The sequence below is a fragment of the Polypterus senegalus genome, chromosome 8 (assembly GCF_016835505.1).
Source record: "Polypterus senegalus isolate Bchr_013 chromosome 8, ASM1683550v1, whole genome shotgun sequence".
In the NCBI taxonomy this organism is placed as follows: domain Eukaryota; kingdom Metazoa; phylum Chordata; class Cladistia; order Polypteriformes; family Polypteridae; genus Polypterus; species Polypterus senegalus.
The window spans coordinates 86,644,327-86,670,237 of NC_053161.1; the positions used below are offsets into that span (position 1 = coordinate 86,644,327).

The following is a 25,911-nucleotide window of genomic DNA, read 5'->3' on the forward strand; positions in this document are numbered from 1 at the left end:
GGCTTGCTTAGTCAACATGAGTCTCTTACTACCAGAGAGGTGGTTACTCCACTTATCTACTGTACAATGAAGCACTTCCTGCTCACCTTCCAAAACTAAACTCTGTGGTCACAATTCTGTTAACTCTGGCCTTTATCTAATCATACCTCTAAAGTCCAGACATGTCTGCAAAGCATTTTCTGCATGTGACTACCTGTCACTTAGTATTTAAATAAAGATTTCAAGTGAAAAAAATCACTGGACATATTTCCTGTTACATGTAGCCATTTTCTTGAGCAGACTAGTAGTATGATCCAGACTTTGCCAGCTATAATGACAATCTTGATGATCTCAATCCTAAAGATGCATCAGAGACAGAAGCTCCATGAAGTTTTGACAATGCATGCCCTCAACATCTTCTGCTGGAATAAAGAAACAGGAGAGGGAGGCTGATAGGTTTCTGGGCTTTAGTGAGCAATATTCTACATTGTCCTTCCCTAAAAACCATTAAAACCTCAAGTGAGTTTTATGTTTCGGATTTATGAAATTATATGCAATATGAATTTTAGTTTTAAAAAAAAAATTTCACTTATCACTGTTCTAGAGTCTCGAGTAACCTATAGTGCACCCAGCTGGTCACAAATGTTTTTGCTACCTGGATATCATTCAAAATTGTAAAAGGAACCACTCACAAAATACATGGAATATAACAAAAGATACATAGATACACAAAAACTAAATAGGTAACAATATTAACATGAACAAAACAATCGAAATTAAGCAAGAATTTGAATCCCAGCCTAGCTGAAACATATCATAAGCCTACCTTTCTTTGAATACATCACCATCACAACTGTAATCAGGCAGCGTTTCACAAACACAACCCCCATTATGAACAGTCTCTTACTGCCTGCTATTAGCTTAGCCACTTGAAAGCTGGCTTTAAATGACCTTTCTTTAGTTGCAGCTGCCTTAGAAAAACATTTTGCTGTTGTCAGCCCATGTTTCAGTTTTAAGATTTATTCTATTTTCATCCAGCCTGTCAAATGGCTGTATTTGATTTTATACTGAAATCTATATTGGCATTGCGGGTTTTATTCATTGAGTACAACCACTGACTCTTGACATCTGAGACAAACAGCCCTGTATTTGCACTAAACAAAGACAATATGGTCGTTCCACTGTCCACTGAGTAAACTTTTCATGTCTTTGACATGAATTAATTTAGCTTAGGGAGTGAAACAGATACGTGAAAAGGCAGTCTGGGATAGAAAGCCTGGATTTGTAGCAATACAGAGAAATGCAATCTTGTGGGTTATTGGTAAATGTCTAAGACCATTTGTACAGTAGTTCATGGAGCCAAACATTTGATTTGCTGTTATGTTCCCAATTCTGTAAGTCTATTAATTAAAGTACCGTGTTCTCTTTTTTTTTACAGTGTCACTTTTAACAGCCAACAGTCGAACAAAGTCATAGCTGTGGCAACCTAGGCCAAATGGCCTTCCCATCATCCATTTTAGAATACATAATATGTGCTGAGCAGATAAAATGCTTTCATCCTCAGATTTTGTTAATCTCAATATCTCTGATATCACTTCCCATATACAGTAGTACCAAGGTGGCAACTTAACAGAAGGAAAATATGTGTCATGTTACTGGCACAAGCATAGATGCCATAAAAAATATGGCCATGGGCCAAGCAAATAATGTCCAAAAATGTCAGTGTCAATTCAAAAAAACACAAATAGGCATTAGTAGAACACCAATATGTTAATTCAAAAAGTTTACAAAACAAATATGTACACAAAATGTATAAAAATGAGTATTACTCAAGGTTTGTGACAGAAATTACAGAGAAAACAACAGTTACTGGCTGAAGCAGAACTGCCACGATTTATCGTATGTTCTTTTATTTTTGATTTACATATTTTATAAGCATTTTTTTTACACCTTCTGCCATTTTATTTGGAGTCTCCCAAGAACAGCCAGATTGTTGTCAGTGGCCATGCTGATTGTAGTCAAATGATCTGTGTCGTGTTTCAGCTGATGTTACTTACAGCCATCTCTATTTAAGACCCAATTGTGATATACTTGCTCTCCTATTGGTATCAAACACATTCTCATGTTTTATTTTGAATTAGGGACTTTGACATGCTGCAGTGGGCTGGCACCCTGCCCGGGGTTTGCTTCCTGCCTTGCACCCTGTGTTGGCTGGGATTGGCTCCAGCAGACCCCTGTGACTCTGTAGTTAGGATATAGTGGGTTGGATAATGGATGGATAAATCAAAGAACTTTGACATGTTAGTGTGGATGTTCAAATTTTGTTAATTTTACCTTTTGGTAACAGCTTTGGGCTTACTGTTACTGTGTTTTTTTTAACCTTAACTGGACAGTAAAAATACAATACGGATTATGTTCAGAACTTTGAATAACAATAGCCAGCATATAAGACTGGTAAAAAAGAAACATGTATGGCCTCTCTGGAGATATTCACAAAATTGGCTAAATTGTCATGAATTGGCCAAAACTGATATGCTTTATCAATATTCAAACTGTGAAACTTGAAAAAGATCTACTTCCAGGTGGAAAGTGACCCCAAGTACAGGGTTAAAGCAACACTAGAGCTTGTTCAGAATAAACAAAAGGATTACCCCTAAGGTTTCGAGTGAGGTTCTAACATTATCCCCATTGAGAATTTGGTCACAATTGAAAAATAGTGGTTCAAAAGCACTAGCCTGGAAATATTAATGAGCTGAATCAAATCTGTCAATAGGAATTGGTGACAATCACTCCTAACCAGTATATGATTCTGCCAGAATGTTTCCCAAAAATAAATAAGCAAAAACACTGAATGACAGAGGAAAGTAGGCTTGTTCACAACAGGAAGGCACATATCCCATTAGGATACATTTACATTTTGTTAAGCATTTAAGTAATAAGTCACTTAGTGTTACTTTAATCATCCAGATGGCCTGTTAATCATTCTACTCACCTGCTATAATCTACTTTTCACAGGAATTACAAGAAAGACGCCTACTGTTACCAGACGTAAACATCCATATCTGGTAAACTGAATGAAGTTTTAAAAATTACTTATGCAAGTTGCATTTTTCTATTTTATACTTGAGGATATTTGCTGACAAGCTACTAATGTTTCTTTTTATTTCCTTTGGCATGTTACTTTGAAGCAAAAAAAAAAAAATCAGGTTAGGAGTCCAGCAATATATGAAAGCCTTTAAAAAGTCTGAACATTTTTGGACGACATTGTATACATAGCCAAGAACTGATGCATAATATATAGTCGGTTAGATCATGATAGATCCTTTTAATAAATCTTTTCCAGTTCTACCCAGAAAAATTCTTCAACGTTTAATAAATATTTCTGAGTATACCCTCTATGGGCCATAAACACAAAAAAATAAAACATTTACACTGAGAGGTACAAAAATTGTTTTTTGCCTTAAAAGGAAAATGTATGGACAAGTGTTAAAGTAAAGATCAAACATAAAGTACTAAACGAAAGAGAAAAACAAATAACCTATGCCCTGAAGAATCTTCTTAAACAGGTTAATGCCCCTAGCTAGGTCATGGGGTGCCCACAACATTCACCCATAATATCCTCCAACCACACTTTTACATCTTCCATACATACTTCTTTCACCATCTCTGACATTTCTTCTTCCCACCAGCTGAGCTCTTCCTGATATTTGTGAATTTGTAACTGCACCGTCCTTCTGGTCTGAAGTTCCCATTACTAGTCCTAGGGTGTCTTTCAAGGCCCTTAGAATTACTTTAGGTTCAGAGGCTAGACTCTACTCAGGCCATAGACACAGGCAATAGTGCTCCATGCAGTGGTTCTTCTTGTCCCAGCAATCCCAGAACTAAAACCCCTTTGGTGAATTACAGCAGGTTTCACTCACTCTGCACTCACAAAATCATTACAGTTCATTGTTAAATAATGGCACAATCCTGTAGTGGAGCGCCCACATTTATTTGACTAAAGCAGATTGCTATGCTGTGTGTTTTCAAAATAATCATAAGCCATCGCAAATGTTTTGCTTCAGCTTCTACCCATTGTGGCTACTGCATAATTTTCAAATTGCATTTACTTTTTGGTTTACCCTTGTATTATTACTACTTTGCATTGATGTCATGAAACATGAGACATACTGATATAGAAGTCTACAATTTAAAGTCTCCAGCCCACTGAATAGTCAGGCCTTTAGTATAAAGAAGGAAACTGGATTACCTGAGGGAAAACCAGTGAGGCAAAATGTAATAAATTTACATAGACATTGTCAAAGATTACATCTTGCCTGAAGAAGGGGCCTGAGTTGCCTTGAAAGCTTGCATACTGTAATCTTTTTAGTTAGCCAATAAAAGGTGTCATTTTGCTTGACTTCTCACTACATATAGTGCATCCGGAAAGTATTCACAGCGTATCACTTTTCTAGATTTTATGTTACAGCCTTATTCTAAAATGGATTAAATTCATTTTGTTCCTCAGAATTCTACACACAACACCCCATAATGACAACGTGAAAAAAGTTTACTTGAGGTTTTTGCAAATTTATTAAAAAAAAAAAAACTGAGAAATCACATGTACATAAGTATTCACAGCCTTTGCTCAATACTTTGTCGAGTCTTTTTGAATATGTTGATACAAGTTTGGCACACCTATCCTTGCCCAGTTTCGCCCATTCCTCTTTGCAGCGCCTCTCAAGCTCCATCAGGTTGGATGGGAAGCATCAGTGCACAGCCATTTTAAGATCTCACTAGTGATGTTCAATCGGATACAAGTCTTGGCTCTGGCTGGGCCACTCAAGGACATTCACAGAGTTGTCCTGAAGCCACTCCTTTGATATCTTGGCTGTGTGCTTAAGGTCATTGTCCTGCTGAAAGATGAACCGTCGCCCCAGTCTGAGATCAAGAGCGCTCTGGAGCAGGTTTTCATCCAGGATGTCTGTACATTGCTGCAGTCATCTTTCCCTTTATCCTGACTAGTCTCACAGTTCCTGCCACTGAAAAACATCACCACAGCATGATGCTGCCACCGCCATGCTTCACTGTAGGGATGGTGTTGGCCTGGTGATGAGCGGTGCCTGGTTTCCTTCAAATGTGATGCCTGACATTCACACCAAAGAGTTCAATCTTTGTCTCATCAGACTAGAGAATTTCGTTTCTCATGGTATGAGAGTCCTTCAGGTGCCTTTTGGCAAACTCCAGGCGGGCTGCCATGTGCCTTTTACTAAGGAGTGGCTTCCGTCTGGCCACTCTACCATACAAGCCTGATTGGTGGATTGCTGAAGAGATGGTTGTCCTTCTGGAAGGTTCTCCTTTCTCCACAGAGGACCTCTGGAGCTCTGACAGAGTGATCATCGGGTTCTTGGTCACCTCCCTGACTAAGGCCCTTCTACCCCAATCGCTCAGTTTAGATGGCCGGCCAGCTCTAGGAAGAGTCCTGATGGTTTCAAACTTCTTCCACTTACAGATGATGGAGGCCACTGTGCTCATTGGGACCTTCAAAGCAGCAGAAATTTTTCTGTAACCTTCCCCAGATTTGTGCCTCGAGACAATCCTGTCTCGGAGGTCCACAGACAACTCCTTTGAATTGGTTGGTTTGTGCTCTGACATGAACTGTCAACTGTGGGACCTTATATAGACAGGTATGTGCCTTTCCAAATCTTGTCCAATCAACTGAATTTACCACAGGTGGACTCCAATTAAGCTGCAGAAACATCTCAAGGGTGATCAGGGGAAACAGGATGCACCTGAGCTCAATTTTGAGCTTCATGGCAAAGGCTGTAAATATTTATGTACATGTGATTTCTCAGTTTTTTTAATTTTAATAAATTTGTAAAACCCTCAAGTAAACTTTTTTCATGTTGTCATTACGGGGTGTTGTGGGTAGAATTCTGAGGAAAAAAACGAATTTAATCCATTTTGGAATAAGGCTGTAACAGAAGAAAATGTGGAAAAAGTGATGCGCTGTGAATACTTTCCGGATGCACTGTACATAATGGCTAACACGGTACAACACCCTAGTACTACAGACCCCTATAGTAACACCTTTTCTAAATAAATATAAAGTTGCATGTTTTTACACTACATTATTTTTCATTGTCTGTAGATCTCAGTTCCACATTCTCCATATAACAGTGGTGATACCATAGAATTCACATGCTCTAATGGGGTCCAGCAAGGCAACAAATGGTAACACGCTATAATAGTAACAATGGTAACAAACAAAGCTGTATAATTATGCACAAATTAATAAAAAAAGTGGAGTACTGCTACAGTTACAGTTAGTAATACTTATGTCCATCTACTGTGTGGTGTTGTTTGTCATTAAGATACCCTGTTCTCTAAAACATTTTAATCTTAAACCTTTTTAATCCTTATCTTAGTATCTTGCTATTGTAATTAAACAAAGTATACAATAAGTTTACTATATGTTAAGTAAGCGGAATAAAATGTGAATATTGTCCTGTTGAAGCCATGGTAAACTAGACACGTGATGTGAAGATGGTGGAAGGATGTGGTAAGCCTGTACTTGGGCATATTTATAAAAATGTGCTTCATTTGCTGTAGAATTCCAATCATAATGACTATAGGTATTTGTCCTAAAAGTACTTAATGCTAAATAGTCGGGCCAAACACTAAATATGTTAGACTCACTAAACTTATCTTATGATGTACAGAACTGTCTTTGCCAATAACACAAGAAGTAAAGAAATTCTGAAACACAAAACATTCCTTCACATTGTGCAAGAAAAACACTAGGCCCAAGTGTTTGCCTATTAAACACAACCTTGTTTATTTACTAACAAGAACCTGGCAAAACAAAAGCTTCTTAATAAAAGGAGCAAGGTGAAAAGAACTTTCATATGATATAGTAGCATGATGATAATTATACTGTTTTCTTAAAAATTATGTAGAGATCAGATGTTGTGGGACTGTCTAAAGCACACTGAATTGAATTAGAATGACACAAGAATAAGGCTTCTTGATGTTTACTGTGATATTACAGAGTACCATTTTACATTTAACAAAATTTATGAAAGTACAACAAACAAAACACCTACATTTATACATCAATAATACCAATGTTATGTGTGTGCCAAGAAAAAATGTGTATGATCTAGTCTGGCCTCAACTATATTGGTGAGTGACCGTTGTCATGCTAGAATTGGCAAGGTTCAAGAAGCCCTCAGAAGAAACACTGATAATGTTCACAATATCTGGAATTGATTACAAAAATTTGCTAATGGAAATTAAAGTTAATCACTTGATGGAGTACATTCTGGGGCAGAGCCTTCTTTATATAGATCTCCAGTGATTGTGAATTTTCTTAAAGCATAATGTAAAAAGTTTAACAAATGAGAGGAGTCCATCCAGAGCATCAGGTTTGTTTGTTTCGTCCCAATATCTCATCTAGATGCTCCTTAAAGGTTGTCAAGGTTTCTGCTTCAACCACATGTCATGGTAGTTTGCACGAGATTTCCATGACTCTGCATAATGAAATGTTTCCTGGCTTAAGTCTTAAGTGTACTTTCCCTTTATTTCCACTGGTGTACTTGAGTACAAGATTAACCGCTAAGTTATAAGAATTCTTCAGTATCTACTTTATCAATGCCTTTACAAATTTTAAAGAGGCCTTATTTAGTTTATACACAAAAAGATTCTCGAAATGTGTGCATGCAACTTCCCACGCAACGTTGGATTTATAAAAAAAAAAAAATAATATTTACACAACATTTCAGAGAAACTGTGAAATGCAGAAAAGCATGCTAAATGACAACTTACACACATAATAATTCATATCACTGAGCCATTATTATAATGTTCGTTGACGTGACAAACGTGACAAATCAAAACTGATGAAGAGTACAAACCGTATTTTATTTCTCTATGAAATGGGTCAATGCTGGATATTTGCACTGAAGAGCTTTTTAGTTTTTTTGTCAGTTAATATCCACTATTTCTTGTCACTCCTCACAGAACTGGCCGAAAGGTCACAAGCATTTCAGCCATAATTTTCAATTTCTGTATCGTCTGGGCATGCAAACATAAGACATAACATCCATCCATTATCCAACCCACTACATCCTAACTACAGGATCACGGGGGTCTGCTGGAGCCAATCCCAGCCAACACAGAGCGCAAGGCAGGAAACAAACCTCGGGCAGGCTGCCAGCCCACCGCAAGGCACACACACACACACACCCACACACTAACATGTTTTACCAAAATAAAAATGCAATTTGCAGCAGTGTCTGTTTCTTCTAAAGTAATCAGAGCAATTTACTGAACTATTACAATAAGGGCACCTAGCAAGAATGAAACAGATTTTGATAACTGTGAGCAATTACAGTTCATTAATGCACAAGTAATCTGCCATGCCAAGATGTGTCTGATAAAAGTCATGTAGCTGTGGCCTGAGACAACCCGTGATTCATTTATTTAGAGGTAAAGTAGCTTTTGCAAATGTGTCAATATTATACAAGGTGAATGGATTATTGGTAAGGTAACTGGCTGGACTCTCAGTGTTTCATATGTCCTGTACTATTCATTGTAACAGCAATCACACCATTATATGAGCCAGGAGATAGTAGCTACCCATTCAAATGCTAGTGCCTTGCACCATTCCCAGATCACCAGAACATAGAGGAGAAGCACTATAACACTTTACACATTGCCTTCAGATACTCTTGAATGCAGGTGAAGGGGTCTTGATGTGCCAGGAGGGAAGCCTCTCTACCAACCAATGAAGTTCTGCAGTATCGTTATTGCATATTTATGAGGTAACATGCTCCTTATATGGACGTTACATTGTGGAATTTGAGGCACTGTCACATACGAATATTTATAAGCCGATTGCGACTTATAAGGGATAAATTGGGAGAAAAGTTTGTACACCAGGTTTTATAAATCTGAATTTTTAAATTTTTTTGGTGCTCACATTTTCCAGTTTTTTTTTTCTTCACTGTACACATATTTTCACACTCAAATTCATGCTAAGTTTTATAAATAAGGACCCTGGATTAGGTCCCCACACAGTCTCTTTAGCTCGAGACTAAGCAGTTTTAATTCTCTGACTTTGTCCTATCTGTCCAAACAGGATATGTCTTTAAGGCCTGGTTGCTCTCATCTGCACAGCTTCAGGTGCTGCTAGGTGTTCTTTGTTGCGTAGTGACCAGAGCTGCACACAATACTCCAGCATAATATCCCTTAATTTATATTTAACAGGTTTTACAAAATAACATAGCATTTTATTTACCCTTTAAATAGCTTCTGCACATTGCTTAAATGATAAAAATGTTGTGTCAACATAAACCCCTAAATGCTTTACAGAGTTTGCTTCCTGTAGGTCAGTGTCTCCCATGTTGTATTTATAATTAATGTTCCTTTTGCCTGCGTGTATTAAACTGCATTCTCCCAGTGTTCACCCTATTCTGAAGCGTGTCCAAGTCTTTCAGAATTGTTTTTGTGGTGTCCTCATTGCCTGCCATTGCTCCAGTTTTAGTATTTTTATTTTTATATAATGTGTACTGTGAAATAAATATTTTTGTTTTTCATGTTTTGAGACCATTGAACAATTTGTATAATGTGTTAATATTGAGCATTTCGTAAATATGTTATATGCAATACCAGTTTCCAAACTTTCAAGCAAAAAAAGGCAGGCTAGTTAGATTGTAGAACATAATGCCCCAAAATTCTGATGAAGCAAATTGTAGTAATCTGCCTGCTAGGCATTACCAGCCTAAAGAAAAGTCAACTTTCATGTAGTAAAAAGAAAAAGCACATACCTGTTTTAATAGCCCAAGTGCAGAAGTGTGTTTTCCACAGGGAATTTCATTTTGCCTTTGGTGGGTACTTGTGGTGTGGCACTGTCAACAGGTCGGGTGCCTCCAGGTCAGGCCTGCTGGAGAAGAGTGCGGAGTGTTTTAGTTTAGTTAGTTTTGTGCATGCATGTGTTAGTTTGAGAAGGGGATCCCAAGAGAAAGTCCTGAGGTAAGGTTACAAAGAAAAAAAGTTACTTAATTTCGCAGAATGTAAGCGCGTCGGGATATGCTCAAGCTTGTGCACACACGAGGCTGCTAGCCTGTTTAATTCCTTGTATATAAATAGATGCAGATATATCCTAGTAGTAGTAGTATTTCTTGGTGGAGGTATTTATATAGTTTGGGGTTTGGTGCATTTTTTTTAATTTTTCTTGTATATACACCTCTTTTTTTCTTGTGAATATTTTTGGGATTCTTTGGATTTTGCTTTGGGGAGTTTCTTCCTTATTGGTTTCTTTCTTTAGGAAGACTACAGTTATGTGTATATACATTTTTGTCTTCATTTTTAATTTTGAGACTGGCAAATTCACTGTAAATATCATCTACTATTTTTGACTAGGACATTATTTTTTGTGTTTTTGTGCACTTGTAAATAAAACTCGCATTTGTTTTTGGAAAATGCTGCCTTTTTGTGTCTGTGCCTCCTTCTCTTAATTCTCTTAAGTTTGGTCCCGAACTACAAGATGCCCACTATGTAGTGTGATGCCAGCCTTGCCACTTCATAGGGTATCACAAAGATATTCAAGTGATCAAATGAATTTCAGTCTTACAGCAGATCACCAAACAATCTTGATGAACTGAAAGATCAACTGTCATTTAAAAGATTTCTAGTTTTCCTATGTCCTTTATGTAACATTTAAAATATAACCAAAGAATTTAACAGTATTTTATATTTATAAAAGGAAATTAGAACATTAGAACACTCTAGATGAGAACAGGCCATTCAGCCCAACAAAGCTCGCCAGTCCTATCCACTTATTTCCTCTAAGAAAACATCAAGTCGAGTTTTGAAAGTCCCTAACGTCTTACTGTCTACCACACTACTTGGTAGCTTATTCCAAGTGTCTATCGTTCTTTGTGTAAAGAAAAACTTCCTAATGTTTGTGCGAAATTTACCCTTAACAAGTTTCCAACTGTGTCCCCGTGTTCTTGATGAACTCATTTTAAAATAACAATCTCGATCCACTGTACTAATTCCCTTCATAATTTTAAACACTTCAATCATGTCACCTCTTATTTTTCTTTTGCTTAAACTGTAAAGGCTCAGCTCTTTTAATCTTTCCTCATAATTCAATCCCGTGTAGACCTGGAATCAGCCTAGTCGCTCTTCTCTGGACCTTTTCTAGTGCTGCTATGTCCTTTTTGTAGCCTGGAGACCAAAGCTGCACACAGTACTCAAGATGAGGCCTCACCAGTGCATTATAAAGGTTGAGCAGAACCTCCTTGGACTTGTACTCCACAGATCGTGCTATATAACCTAACATTCTGTTAGCCTTGTTAATGGCTTTTGAACACTGTTGGGAAGTTAATAGCTTAGAGTCCACTATGACTCCTAAATCCTTCTCATAAGGTGCACTCTCCATTTTACAAAAGCCCATTGTGTATTCAAACCTAATATTTTTACTTCCTATTTGTAATGCTTTACATTTACTGACATTAAATTTCATCTGCCACAAATCTGCCCAAGCCTGTATGCTATCCAAGTCCTTCTGTAATGATATAACGGATTCCAAATTATCTGCTAATCCACCTATCTTGGTATCATCTGCAAACTTAACCAGCTTGTTACTTATATTCCTATCTAAATCATTTATATATATTAAAATAGCAGTGGCCCTAGCACTGACCCCTGTGGAACACCACTCATAACATCGGCCAGTTCTGATGAGGTTCCTCGCACCATCACCCTCTGCTTCCTGTGTTGTCCTTTACTTTAAAAATATAAAAAATGCCCATGACATTTACACCATTCCATTTTAGTTTTTCTTTTTCTGAAGCTGTTATTTATAAAATACTAATGTCATTCTTTATATGGGCACATCTACTTATCTACTTGAAAAAATGCATTTGCCATTACTGTATTAGATTTTGCCAACTGAAAAGTGGAAACTGATATAAGTAGGCAGAAAACATGCATAACAAAATGTAATTTCATTTATTCTTTTTTAAGCATTAATGCCTTGTTGTAATGCTTTATACATTTACTCTAGGGAATCATGGGAGACCCAGGAAAGAATGGAATTCCCGGAATGGATGGAGAGAAGGGAGATAAGGTAAAAAATTCTGTACCATTTACGTCTTCCTAAAGTATGCATAATCTATCTCTATCTGTTAATATTTCATATGTGTTGTAACTATTAATGATTATGAAGTTTACATTTACATTTTTTAATACATTTTCTTATAGATATTGTTGTTTTTATAATGTGCAAAGGAAAATCATCATTTAGATTTCCCCTGCTGTGCATGGTTTGGAATGATTTACTCTCAGATCTTTAGGATGTCAGCAGAATTTCCCAAGATGGTGGGATTTAAAACTATCTGTGTATGATAACAGAGATTAGTAAACAGAAAAAACAAGACCTGGAAACGGTCAATGTAATTAAGGCCAGAAATTGAAATATCAGGCAAAACTAGAGAGATACTAAGAGTGAACAAAGGGAGTACTATGAGCAACTGTTAAATACAAACAATTGTAGGAGGCATCTTGAAATAGCTGGCAAGGTATATGAACCAGTGATATACATACAAAGACTAGAAATTAAGGAGGCATCGTGTAAGATGAACGTAGGTAAAACAAGTGGGCCCTCGGGGGTGCTGACTGATATGTATTCGCAGAAGAGGAGGAGAACTAGTTGGTGGGATTGATGAGAGGAAAATAAATTAGATGGCTGGAGAAAGACTGCACTGGCTGCTTAGTTTAAAAGCAAGAGCAATTTATTGGGGTGTGTGTGTGTGGGGGGGGGGGCCTTAAGTTAACGTAGCACTAGATGTATATGCTGGAATGAGGAATATCCCATGGGAAATTTTTATTGCTCACGGGTTGATCTTTGATGGCTCATGAGACTTAAAAGAGATTCTAGTTTATGTTTCATTTAAGAATCAGAGAGATAGGAGAGAGAGAGAGGTTGGGAGCATCCAATGATAACAGTATGTTGTTGCACCCACCACATGACGAACCGCCTCAGGATCCCAGATTAGGACCCTAGCGCAGCCATATGACGGGTGACATCTCAGCACCACACTAGTTCGAATGAAGTGGAACAGTGTGAGTTTGTTTTACAGGAGCTGGAGTGCCAATCCTGCCGCCAAAACCCAAGTTTGGCTGGATGCAGATTAATGTCATACCCAGGACAGAGCAACGGAAGAATCACTTCAGGCATTCACGGCATTCAAACCGTGATTGCTGGCACAGATCCCTAGCCTCAGTGCCCCTACTCCGCCTTTTTAAGAATCACCTTTGTCACAAAAGTTTCTCCTAAAATTCCATAGGAAAAATAACTTTAGACAAAAGAGAGACAAGAGATGCACTTGAGGTAAAAGCAATCAGAATTGAGAATTTGGTTTGAAAAGCATATGTTTTGAGAGATCTCTTTCTGGTCTTGTTTAAATCTCTTTCAAGACTCCATATTGTTTTCCTTATTATTGGACTGATGCCTTTACCTAAGGTGACTTACAATATTTGAGATATGATCATATTACATTTCTTTTCATTTTTCAAGTGCAGCACAGGCAGGTGAACTGACTTTCATTTTGGTCACATGGTGTCAGTAGCAGAGTTTGGACACACAACTTGGTTTGAAGTCCAAGGTCTTAACCACTATGCCACACTGCTTGCCATTTCTTCCACAATGATATAATTGCAGCACAGAAAAATAAATTAGAATAGCTAATAGTATTATTCAGAAACAAAGATTACAGTTTTGTAATCATAGTAAAGTGTTTTTTTTACGATAAACAATTGTACATTTCACCATATATTACTAAGCACACAATGCAAATACTTTCAAAGAGCAAAAAAACAAAGTCCAGAATCTACTTGTGAGCCAGCAGTATGATTTTGCTTAGATCTCTGCTAAAACTCAAGAGAAGACACTTGTGAGAATACTGTGCTATTTTTTTCTTAGGAGAAAACTCTGAGAAGCATGAGACAAAAGAAAATGTTTCCATTTTATTTATTTCTGTTCTCATTGTCATTCAGAAAAAAAAAAAAGATAATTAAGCAGAGCTCTTTTTTGATTTTTCATTCTTGTGGTATGTGAGAAGAGAACCTGTAAGGACAGATGATTACCAGTATTGGTTCATGAAAGGTTAAGGATACACTTGACAAGGTGATATTCATTGTGCACCAAATTGTTAGAGAGAAATTAAACATATTACACATTTGTATATCTGTAAAAGGTCTACAGAAGAGACCCAAGGGAAGCAGTGTTCTGAAGGTGAGAGACATCAGTTCATAATATAATATAATAAAAATATAATACGAAGGATTTTCAAAAGTTTCCACACTTTTTTTTAACTCTATTTATTATCACTTTTCTACATTGTCACCTTTGTTTACAGTTCAGTTTTCCCAGTGTCGTACCAACTTTTTAATGCCCAATTACTACTCCTCCTGCCTTCACCGCTTCCAACGAAAATATACAAGTGTGGAAACATTTTGAATAACCCTTGTATAATATATATAATTGCAGCCCAAGCTAGTTAAGCGAAATAAGTGATCTGTTTCAAAGTAATTTGGGGCTTGTGAAGGTTCTAGTTTGTTTAAATAGGCAGCACAGACTGTGCGATTCAATACGTTTTGGGAGCTTGGTGCTGTGTTGCCCTTTCTGTAATGTGTTGCATAACAGAGCAGAGAGGTTGTGTGAAGATCAGAACCTAAAGTTGGTTCTCTTCTTTCAGTGGACATTTGAGCACCACATGGAGTTGGGGTTATAAGCCACTGTTCTCTTGATTTAATTGGTTTTTCTTTTTTTTTTTAAATACTGTGTACTCTCGCTATGGGTCCATTGGGGGGGGGGTGGGGGGTCTTGGGGCAGGGGTTTGCAACAGGATCGAAGTGTGGAGTTTTTGTTCCTGTTTTTCTTTTTTAACTTTACATCATGAAGGATTTGATCACTTGTGTTTTATGTTGAGTTATATTGTTATTCACTATGTGCAGTTTGAGTTGCATGTATTTTTCTTTGTGTGTTTTTAGCCCTTTGTGAACCTAGTCCAGACCAAATTGGTGGGTTCATGATGTGAATTATTTTAAATAGTCCCTAAATTGTGGCAATAAAGACTTTGCAACTTTAATTGTTGTCAATATTTAGGACATCCCCATGGCCCTGCATTAATTAGGAGGCGGCGTAACTGTCAAATGTTTTAGGGGTGCTACGTATAATAAAATATAATATAAAAAATATTTTACACTTGAGTTTATTACCATCATTTTAAAGTAATGTAGAGATAATTTTGGATTATTTATTTTCAATGCTCAGAACTGTTAATATGCATTTCTTATCTGTATTATTAACATTTTATATTACAACGTATGATCTAATCATTGGGTGCACACCTCTTTTATATACTCAAGGATGTTTGGATAGCTGCTGTCTATGTTATGTTTCTCAGCTTCTGTGTTTAATGCAGAAGAAGTTCAATTACACCAGAAGTCACAATGGGTCAATTGAATGGTAAATGAGAGCTACATTGTGTTTCTTGTTACAACACACACCATCAATCACACAGGTGATTTTTATGTAAATACTTACTTCTAATCAATGGCCCCAGTGACTTCCTAATTTATTTCCCAAAAGATGTGAACTTTATTAAATGCTGTCTTCTTTTTTGATTTAACCTTTAGTATACCAAAATTGGATATATTGTCTGTCTGTTTCAATGAAACTTGTGATGGAAGCAACAGTAAACATTGTTTGAGAACTAATTCATGTCTACATGTTTTTAATTGAATCTTTTTTATATTGTGTATTGTTCATAAGCTACACCAACTGCTTCTGAGTTGTCTAACCTTGCTTTTGCATAACAGATTCATATGGAAATTAAATATGTAAAATAGATTTTTGTAAATATCTAATTAAAAAATATATAAAATGTTCTAGTCTTCTGTAATATATTTTAAAATATGTAAATTATTTCTGTTTTAATATACTGATATATATTTTTCAAAATGCATGCTTTTATTTCATTATATTCTGAAACATACTCTTATTGAAATTGAAGTGTCAGTTTACATAAAGGTAAAAATCAAGATAAATCATGCCACAATTTAACCTAAAGATTTTGTAACCAAGAATATTTAAGTGGAAAAAATTGATCATTCCAGGTTGGTATATGTTATGTTTTAGCACTTGATGAATGTCCTATTCTAATACAGTACTGTGTGAAGAAATCTGATGGACAAATCTGGGTATCTCAAATGCCAGGAGAGCACTGTGATTGTAAAGTTTGGTCGAGGAGGGACAATGGTCTGGGGCAGTTTTTCAGCATTTGAGCTCGGCCTCTTGGTTCCACTGAACAGTACTGTTACAGTAATTCTACAGCATACAAAAACATTTTAGACAGTTATGCACTTCAAAGAGTGTGGTAACAGTTTGTAGAGGGCCGACAATGCCAGGTCCATAAAGACATGGTTTGTTGAGTGTGGCGTAGAGGAATTCAAGTGACCTGCACAGAGCTCTGACTTCATCCCTATTGAACACTTTTGGGATAAATTGGAATGGCGATTGTGAGCCAGGCCTTTTTCTCCATCATCAGTACCTGGCCTAATAAATGCTCTTTTGGCTAAATGGGCACTAATTCCTACAAAAATACACTAAAACCTTGTGGAAAGCTTTTATTAGAGCTGCAAAAGGGAGCCTACTCCATATTAATGTGCAGGGTTTTGGAATGGGTTGTCTAATAAACTCACATAGATGTGATTGTCAGGTGTTCACAAAACCTTTGGCCATGGAGTGTAGCTTTTTATAATAAAAGTAGACTGGAATAAATGTAGGTATTTAATCTTAAAACTAAACAGAAATCAAGAATTATAATATTTTCTTCATGTTTATGTTATACAGTGGTGTGAAAAACTATTTGCCCCCTTCCTGATTTCTTATTCTTTTGCATGTTTGTCACACAAAATGTTTCTGATCATCAAACACATTTAACCATTAGTCAAATATAACACAAGTAAACACAAAATTTAGTTTTTAAATGATGGTTTTTATTATTTAGGGAGAAAAAATCCAAACCTACATGGCACTGTGTGAAAAAGTAATTGCCCCTGAACCTAATAACTGGTTGGGCCACCCTTAGCAGCAATAACTGCAATCAAGCGTTTGCGATAACTTGCAATGAGTCTTTTACAGCTCTGGAGGAATTTTGGCCCACTCATCTTTGCAGAATTGTTGTAATTCAGCTTTATTTGAGGGTTTTCTAGCATGAACCACCTTTTAAGGTCATCTCAATTGGATTCACGTCAGGACTTTGACTAGACCACTTCAAAGTCTTCATTTTGTTTTTCTTCAGCCATTCAGAGGTGGATTTGCTGGTGTGTTTTGGGTCATTGTCCTGTTGCAGCACCCAAGATCGCTTCAGCTTGAGTTGACGAACAGATGGCGGACATTCTCCTTCAGGATTTTTTGGTAGACAGTAGAATTCATGGTTCCATCTATCACAGCAAGCCTTCCAGGACCTGAAGCAGCAAAACAACCCCAGACCATCACACTACCACCACCATATTTTACTGTTGGTATGATGTTCTTTTTCTGAAATGCTGTGTTCCTTTTACGCCAGATGTAACGGACATTTACCTTCCAAAAGTTCAACTTTTGTCTCATCAGTCCACAAGGTATTTTCCCAAAAGTCTTGGCAATCATTGAGATGTTTCTTAGCAAAATTGAGACGAGCCCTAATGTTCGTTTTGCTTAACAGTGGTTTGCGTCTTGGAAATCTGCCATGCAGGCCGTTTTTGCCCAGTCTCTTTCTTATGGTGGAGTCGTGAACACTGACCTTAATTGAGGCAAGTGAGGCCTGCAGTTCTTTAGACATTGTCCTGGAGTCTTTGTGACCTCTCGGATGAGTCGTCTCTGCGCTCTTGGGGTAATTTTGGCCGGCCGCCACTGCTGGGAAGGTTCACCACTGTTCCATGTTTTTGCCATTTGTGGATAATGGCTCTCACTGTGGTTCGCTGGAGTCCCAAAGCTTTAGAAATGGCTTTATAACCTTTACCAGACTGATAGATCTCAATTACTTCTGTTCTCATTTGTTCCTGAATTTCTTTGGATCTTGGCATGATGTCTAGCTTTTGAGGTGCTTTTGGTCTACTTCTCTGTGTCAGGCAGCTCCAATTTAAGTGATTTCTTGATTGAAACAGGTATGGCAGTAATCAGGCCTGTGGGTGGCTACGGAAATTGAACTCAGGTGTGATACACCACAGTTAGGTTATTTTTTAACAGGGGGCAATTACTTTTTCACACAGGGCCATGTAGGTTTGGATTTTTTTTCTCCCTAAATAATAAAACCATCCTTTAAAACTGCATTTTGTGTTTACTTGTGTTATATTTGACTAATGGTTAGATGTGTTTGATGATCAGAAACATTTTGTGTGACAAACATGCAAAAGAATAAGAAATCAGGAAGGGGCAAATAGTTTTTCACATCACTATAGTTGAAATGGCATATAACAGAATAAAAATATTTTTGATAAAAGTACATTCTTTTTCAAAATATGTATATTATATAAGAATAGGAAATATACTTTCTAAGGCATATTTATGCAACTGTATTCTTAATTACACCTGAAATTTAAAGGTAATATATTACGGTGCATACATATTTTACAATGTACTGTAGTGACAAATTATTCAGCATCCTTTAAATTTACAGCAGCAGATTTAATTTACTTATGAGAAGCCCCAGTACTCCCATTACCCCATTCTGTGCATCCTCTACGACTGTACCATGTAGGAATGGCCAGTGGAAAGGTGTGGGCACCTTGGCTTAGTATTCATTAGTGAGTGAATGCAGAAGTCTTTCCCTTAAAGTAAGGTCAGTCTCCGTGGGGATTATCAAAAATGGAGATTAAAATAAATAGGAAAGAAAAGAAAGGATTTTGTGATTTAACAAATTACCTTTTCATTTTCTGAGTCAAGCCTATGTGTATCTTCAAGCATGGGTCTCAATTAAGAAACAAGAGTGGAGTTTTTAACACATCAATCAAATAGAATAAGAAATAAACAGAAATAAGTGACATAGTTGAACAGACTTGAAACAAAATATACTTGGCAGTTGAAGGATTACAGAGCCACATAAAGTGCAAACTAACATATGGAGCCAATAGTGTTTCTCTGTGGTATGCAGATTCTCCCACAAATGGAAAATCTCAATGAAGTGATGCCCTGTTTGTTAAGCAGACCGTTTACAGCATCATCAGCTTCTGATTTTTTTTAATGAACCTTTTTGTTTTTGCACTTTCATCATGAGAGTTTTTTTTCATTTGATGTCAATGCATTGTTTTTGCCTTTTTTATTTGTGTGGTATGTCATTAGTTTTTAGCTCTTGGGTTAGAATTGAGAGTCTTTTTTGTCATTCATAAGGGAAAGTTTCAAGTACATATTTTTCCAGTTTCCTTGTAATCCTACTTGCACATGTGGCACTCATCTGAACGCCACAATGCTAAATGTGTCACCCCAGGTCTACTCAACATTTGCAGGGTTAACTTGAACTTTGTCTTACCTGGACACAGCAGAAATTACATTAGTGCTCCTGTAGTGAACACTGGAAGTTCTTTTAAAATATCAGAAGAAAAGTTTGATGACACTTACAATCTTTTGCATCTTCAATCCAAGAGTATAAGCATTTTCCAGAGGTGGTCAATTGCAGCTCTAGTGCATCTAATCCCTTAATCAAAGATTTTTACTGGAGCTTTCAGTGAACTCCAGGATTAATTTCTGTGTGAAAACCTTTATCCATTACATAGCCCCAGTATATAGACGAATAGCAGTAGAAGGTCCACAATCCCTGCTGGAATGCCAGATTTAGTGTATTCTGACCTCTGCACGTAATTACGTTAAATTCTAGAAGCCTTGAAACCACACCAAAACTTAATTGGTCACAACTTTACGAATTATAGCAAATTGTTACCTAAGCTTGAGAAGAGTTTGCTCTTTTTGCATCTTGAAGTTAACCCAATGCTTAGATCTCAGTGTTCAAATCCCAGATGGAGACTGACTCAAGTCAGGGATACATCTTGTTAGAATTTAACACTGGTGTGTACACTAGTAATAAACTCTACATTGGCAACTCTCATTAATTATTATTTATTTATGACTCTTTTTACTTCTTCAGATATTCTTACACAGTAGGAAATCAAATTGAGTGTCATTTGAGTTGGATGATATTTTGTCAAAAGGGTGAAATAGACGTGTTTTAAACCATTAATATCTCCATCAAAGTATAACCTCAATTACTCCTAGTACTACAATCATACAGTGTATACACTAATACTACATTATATGCATAACATGTACATACAGGTCCAGTGTAATCCACATTTCCTTATTTTATTTCCATTGCAAATCAATTGCTTACTGCCAGAGAGCATATGGAAGATTAAAGAGAAAAAGGAATTAAGTACATGACACAAACACTCTGTACCAAAATGTTATAATTTCATCAAAACAAAAAAGCGAATATTCTGCAAATCATTCCTATTTTGTTCCTGCTGTACAATACAAAAGTCACTTTATAGGTATAAACAATCATTGATTCTGCTTGTTAAAGAATTAAAGCTGACTCTTACAACTTAATTGAGATTAAGTGAAAATATCGCATGGTCAACTACAGGAAAGATGTTTAGATAGTGTTTTTTTTTTGTTTACTCCCGCTTGAGGAATTTTTGTAAAAAACATAAATAAATAACTGCAAATTCAAACTATATTTCTTCCAAAGTATTTGATTTATGCAACACAAAACCATTCGGTGAAGTAATCACAGGCTCTTCTGTATGCAGCTATTTCTGTTTGTCTGTCACTGCTTCCTTTTCTAAAGTTGTAGGAACAAAGGGTATCTGGGAGTATAAATGGCATAGCTACACAATTTCATTAAAAGGTCCATTTATATATGTTGCAGTTAAACACTATAATCTTATGTAACCACCACTTACCTGTCATTTGTAAAGTAGTGCTTGGTTTGTAGTAAGAAAGGAGTACTTTCAGAAAGTAACACCAAAGAGGCAAAAATATACAAACACTGATGCAGTTATCATAAATATAGTACATAAGGAACAGTAACTGTAATTGTTCTCTGGACCTGTCTCTACCAGGAGGGGTGGCTCACTAGCTTTACTCATCCTTCTAGTACCCCAAAATAAGCGCTCCTTCCATCCCTCTCTCTCTCTCTTTGTCTTTTCTTAGCCCTGGTCACCTCTTCAACTCTGATATTACCATTATACACCTGAGTAGGACCCATCTTTCCACACTGGAATAATGGCATAAGTCCCCACTACCAGTGGGTCCCCCCACCTCCCAGCAAGCCAAAACCCCCCTCTCTCTCTCCCTAATTATCCCTGGGCTTTCTGGAACTATGTTTTGTCCTGTGTCTTACCCCTTAATCCATCAGTAACTCAGCACATTATATGAAATACAGAAAGTCTATTACTAGTGAAACATGCCTGTTCTGCTTAGGTTTCTAGTAAGACCCAAAATTTTTAAAATTAAAACTAGGGAAAGAAATCAAGCAAGGATAAGGCTAGAAGACAAACAGCTACCACCTGCCTTACTGGGTAAACACAATCAATCAAAGTCTTACCTAGTGCAAACATGGAATGAACAATTCTTGCAGAAATGAAAAAAAAATTGAGACGCTCACTGAAAACAAAAGAGACCTCACATAATGAAACACACTGAGACTGTTGAGTAGCTACTCTTTACGCTTCACTTTCTAGTAAAAGTGAAAAACTTTGGAGGACTTACCTGATTGTCCTCTGCTACTCATAAAACACCAAAACATCTCATTAGAATTAATAAAGCAGGCACTGACATCATTATGAACATATACTTAAAAAAACAGAAATTTCCCCTGACTTCTTTTTTACATTATTATATCACATTATATCACTGATTACACACATATACTAAAAATCCTTAAGAGAAAAAAAGTAACTTTTTCTAGTGATATATCTTGTATCCCTCCATCCATTATCTAACCCGCTCTAACCCAACTACAGGGTAATGGGGGGTCTGCTGGAGCCAATCCCAGCCAACACAGGGCACAAAGCAGGAAACAAACCCCGGGCAGGGTGCCAGTCGACCGCAGATATCTTGTGTCTTCCAGTTAAATTATGGATTAATTTTAATTTTTCCAGAGTATCAAGTGAAAGATAGAAGGTGCACAATTAAGACTGCTATAGATTTTTTAAATTATTCCAGTTTATGTATTTATTCACTTTTAAATAAGAATACAGACAGTATGCTGGGATTAAAATTCTGCTACCTCACAGTCCTAGACACCAGGGTTCAATTTACTGGTCCAGGTCACTGTCATTCCTCATGTAAACATGAATTTTCTCCAGGTACCCCAGCGTCCCCTCACATGCCAAACACATGCATGTTACATTAATTGCCACCTAAGAATGGCCCTGGTACAGATGTGTCCATAAGTATGCCTTCTCGTGGTCTAGTATCCTATGCAGAGATGCTTTCTTCCTTGTATCTGCTCCTTCCAGCATAGGATATAGATCCCTAAAGTCCTGACCTGGACACATTTTTTAAGGTAATGGATGTATGGGTGAAAGGGTGAAAGATATGGTAATCTATTTCCAATTTACCAAAAAATGTCTGTTCTAAAGACTCTTCAATTTTTAGGGTTCCACTGGGTTTGCTGGCTTTCCTGGTTTTAAAGGGTCTACTGGACTACCTGGAAAAGATTGTGATGTTGGACCACCAGGACTAAATGGTCCAAAAGGAGAGCCAGGGCCAAAGGTAGTGAAATTGTCAAGTACTGCTTTCTTATCTCTAACAATATGTTTACTTACATTATATTTTTAATATATTGTGTTTAATTTGGCATGTTTAAAGTGTATCTATCTTGAACTAAACCAAATTGTTTCAGCTACAGTATGTAATTCAGATACACATTAGTAGCCTGAATACCTTCTTTCTGTTATGTCTTGAAAGGTGATTATTTGTTCCATTAGACTTCTTTTGAATTTCAGATAATTTAATTAAATATTCGCAGTATTCATGATTAAGACATTTCTGATCCTTCTCTGTCACAACTAAATAGATTTTTATACCTCAGAAGCCTTTTATCTCATTTTGACTTGCTGTAAAGCAGCAGATATATTTTCACTTAATGCATGTATATGTTGGTGTGTAGGCCGTATTTAAAGCAGTTAATGTGCTGGAGTGAATCTGCTTCTCATTTTATGAAAATATTCAGAAGTGCAAAACAGCTTAAATATAGTTTTCTGTACTCCATGACATATAATTTTCTATTGTAATATTACATTGTATGATTAACTGGCAACAAAATGTGCAAAACAGGATAATTTTACAGAGATGAAATCTAATGATATTCTATATGAAATTTATTTTACATCATTTGCTGAACTTGGAGACAATAGAAAGAAGCTAAGTCAAAACAATAAACCTGTAGCTTCACTGGGCTTAACTAAATAAAGATTCAAATGCTAACTCTGTGATAGGATAACTTGTTCATCTTCCTGCCTCTTCTTACCTTGATACTCATCCCCCTCATACTTCATGTACTTTCTCTCCTTCCTCTTGCACCTCTGTCTTCTATCAAAAGATTCTCTGCTAATCCCAAAACTCATGACTCCTGTAATGATATGTGAAATGGCGATCTGAAGCATTTTTATGAGTAAAGTAAACCTTGAGCTTACACAAACTAAACCAAGGATATTAAGACAGAGTCTAGGAACAGGCCAAGTGTCAATACCCCATTAAGGCAACAGATTAACTGTTCGTCTAACCATTAACACTAATCAAAGAATCAAGAAAATGGCAAACAATCAAGAAGCAGAATATTAGCTTTTCCCTATAAATCAGGAATCAAAATAAAAGTTATTTTAATATTTTTTATCCATGTACAGTATGTGGACAGGTACTCTTCTGTTGTGCGGTGGGCAAAGGGACCTACTGAATTTGACTTTCCAGAAAAACTCCTAGTGGCCCCAGTTGTGCGTACAAAGTAGGACTCGAGCCTTGTGTTAAATAGCCAGGCAATACCCCATATACAGTACTTGACCATAAGGATTGGGAATAAAAAAACATGCAATACATTAGATTATATGTCTCCTTTCTGTTTTTAATGACATGCAATTGATATGCTTCCCATCATTCCCCGGTGTCCTGAAATAACTATTTCTGGTGCTCTATACACAGCATTTGGAGCTCACAAATATATAATTTGCATTAAATACAAATTGATCATTGCTTTGTACACAAACACTAGTGAAATTAAGAGACTTATACTTCTTTGTACTTCTTTCAATTTTTGTTCATTTGATAAGATCAAGGTGTGCAGTTGTACGTTAGAGTAATCAAGAGGCCTTTTCTTAGTACAAAATATGTAAACGAAGATTCTGAATGGATATATTTGTATTTCTACAACATAAAAGATAGGGAGTAATGTCAAATGTACTGTATAATGGCATGAGGACATCCACACTCCGACAAACACACACACACACACAGATATTCTATGTAAATATTTAACTGCTTTTATTTATTGAATGGTTTCATATTTCATTGTAGTACTAGCTCATTTACACAATTTGGATCCCTGCATAGTAGTGATGAGCAATTCAATATGCATACAGTTCTTCAAAGCTGACACTAAAATTCATTTCACTTGTGATTTTAGTGAGAAGTCAAACAAAATGACACGTTTTATTGGCTAACTAAAAAGATTACAATATGCAAGCTTTCAAGGCAAATTAGGCCCAGTTGCCTTGATAGCTTCCATATTGTAATCTTTTTAGTTAGCCAATAAAACGTGTCATTTTGCTTGACTTCTCACTACTCACTTTAGTATTATTGGTGATTTTGAAATCATAGAACTCAATAAAATAGTTTTAATGGGAGTTTAAAGGTTTTAGGGATAGGAAACAAGGAATACAGCTCACGTAAGGCTCAATCACACTTCCCTCTTTACCTGTGCTTTTTTTTCTGCAGCTGGTTCACCTCAGAGGTGCATTTTTTTAAATTGCTGAATTTTATCCACAAGAAGAAACACAAAATGCACCATCATGCTTTACCTCTCCCCACCATTACATAGCAGCCACCCTTCCTGTTTCTGGATTCCTGCAGATGAGGGTTTGCCTTCAGTTTTATTTCTGTCTTCAGTGCATCTTTGGGATTGCGATTACCAAGACTGTCTTCATAACTGGCAAAGTGGGCATCATCTTACCAGTACAAACACAACACATGACTTATGGCTCAACTAAATGTTAGAGCATCACAGGAATAGTTTAGTTTTAAATTAAAGTAAAAAAAAAATCACCAAATCATTTGCATGAGCATGTGGAATGAATACATGCAAAGACAACTAAACAGAAAATAAACACTTTTTTTCTTGTGTCAATAACATGAATTTCCCTAGATACGAAACACCATTTGTTTTATAATTTTTTTTGAGAAGTGAAACACTGAGTTGTTCTGTGAATTCAGTTTTGCACAAATTGTTTTGCTAATCTCTCTCCCTAAGAGTACATTTTCTCCTGTTATTATTTTTCTACATAAACAGCAAAGTAGTAAGGTTTTTAGCTTTCAAGCTCAGGTGGCCTAAACATCTAAAACAAAAAAAGCACTCTTATTCCTTTTTATATAAAACATATTGCCATTTGAATTCTGATTAGTTTATTCTATACGTTAATAAATAGTATGCCATTTAATTATTTATGATTGTTTTAAAGGGTGAAAAAGGAAGGCGTGGAAGAGCAAAACCATGTAAGCGTGGAGAACCTGGTATCCCTGGGGAAAACGGACAAAATGTAAGAATATTTTACTGAAACCTTTCCAACTCATGAAATGTCTACTGTTAAATTATAAACAGTAAGTTAGAAAAATTGTGCAAAATC

The 25,911-nt window shown here is 36.5% G+C and overlaps 1 protein-coding gene across 1 annotated transcript in view; it reads left to right on the plus strand.

Moving 5' to 3' along the window:
* The window catches only part of LOC120534099 (collagen alpha-1(VII) chain-like), a 171,292-nt gene that overhangs the window by 102,610 nt on the left and 42,771 nt on the right, over positions 1-25,911 (plus strand). Inside the window, exons 25-27 of the mRNA XM_039761371.1 lie at positions 12,035-12,097; positions 22,673-22,789; positions 25,747-25,824. Of these exons, the coding sequence (XP_039617305.1) occupies positions 12,035-12,097; positions 22,673-22,789; positions 25,747-25,824 (258 nt within the window). The remainder of the gene's footprint in view (positions 1-12,034; positions 12,098-22,672; positions 22,790-25,746; positions 25,825-25,911) is intronic.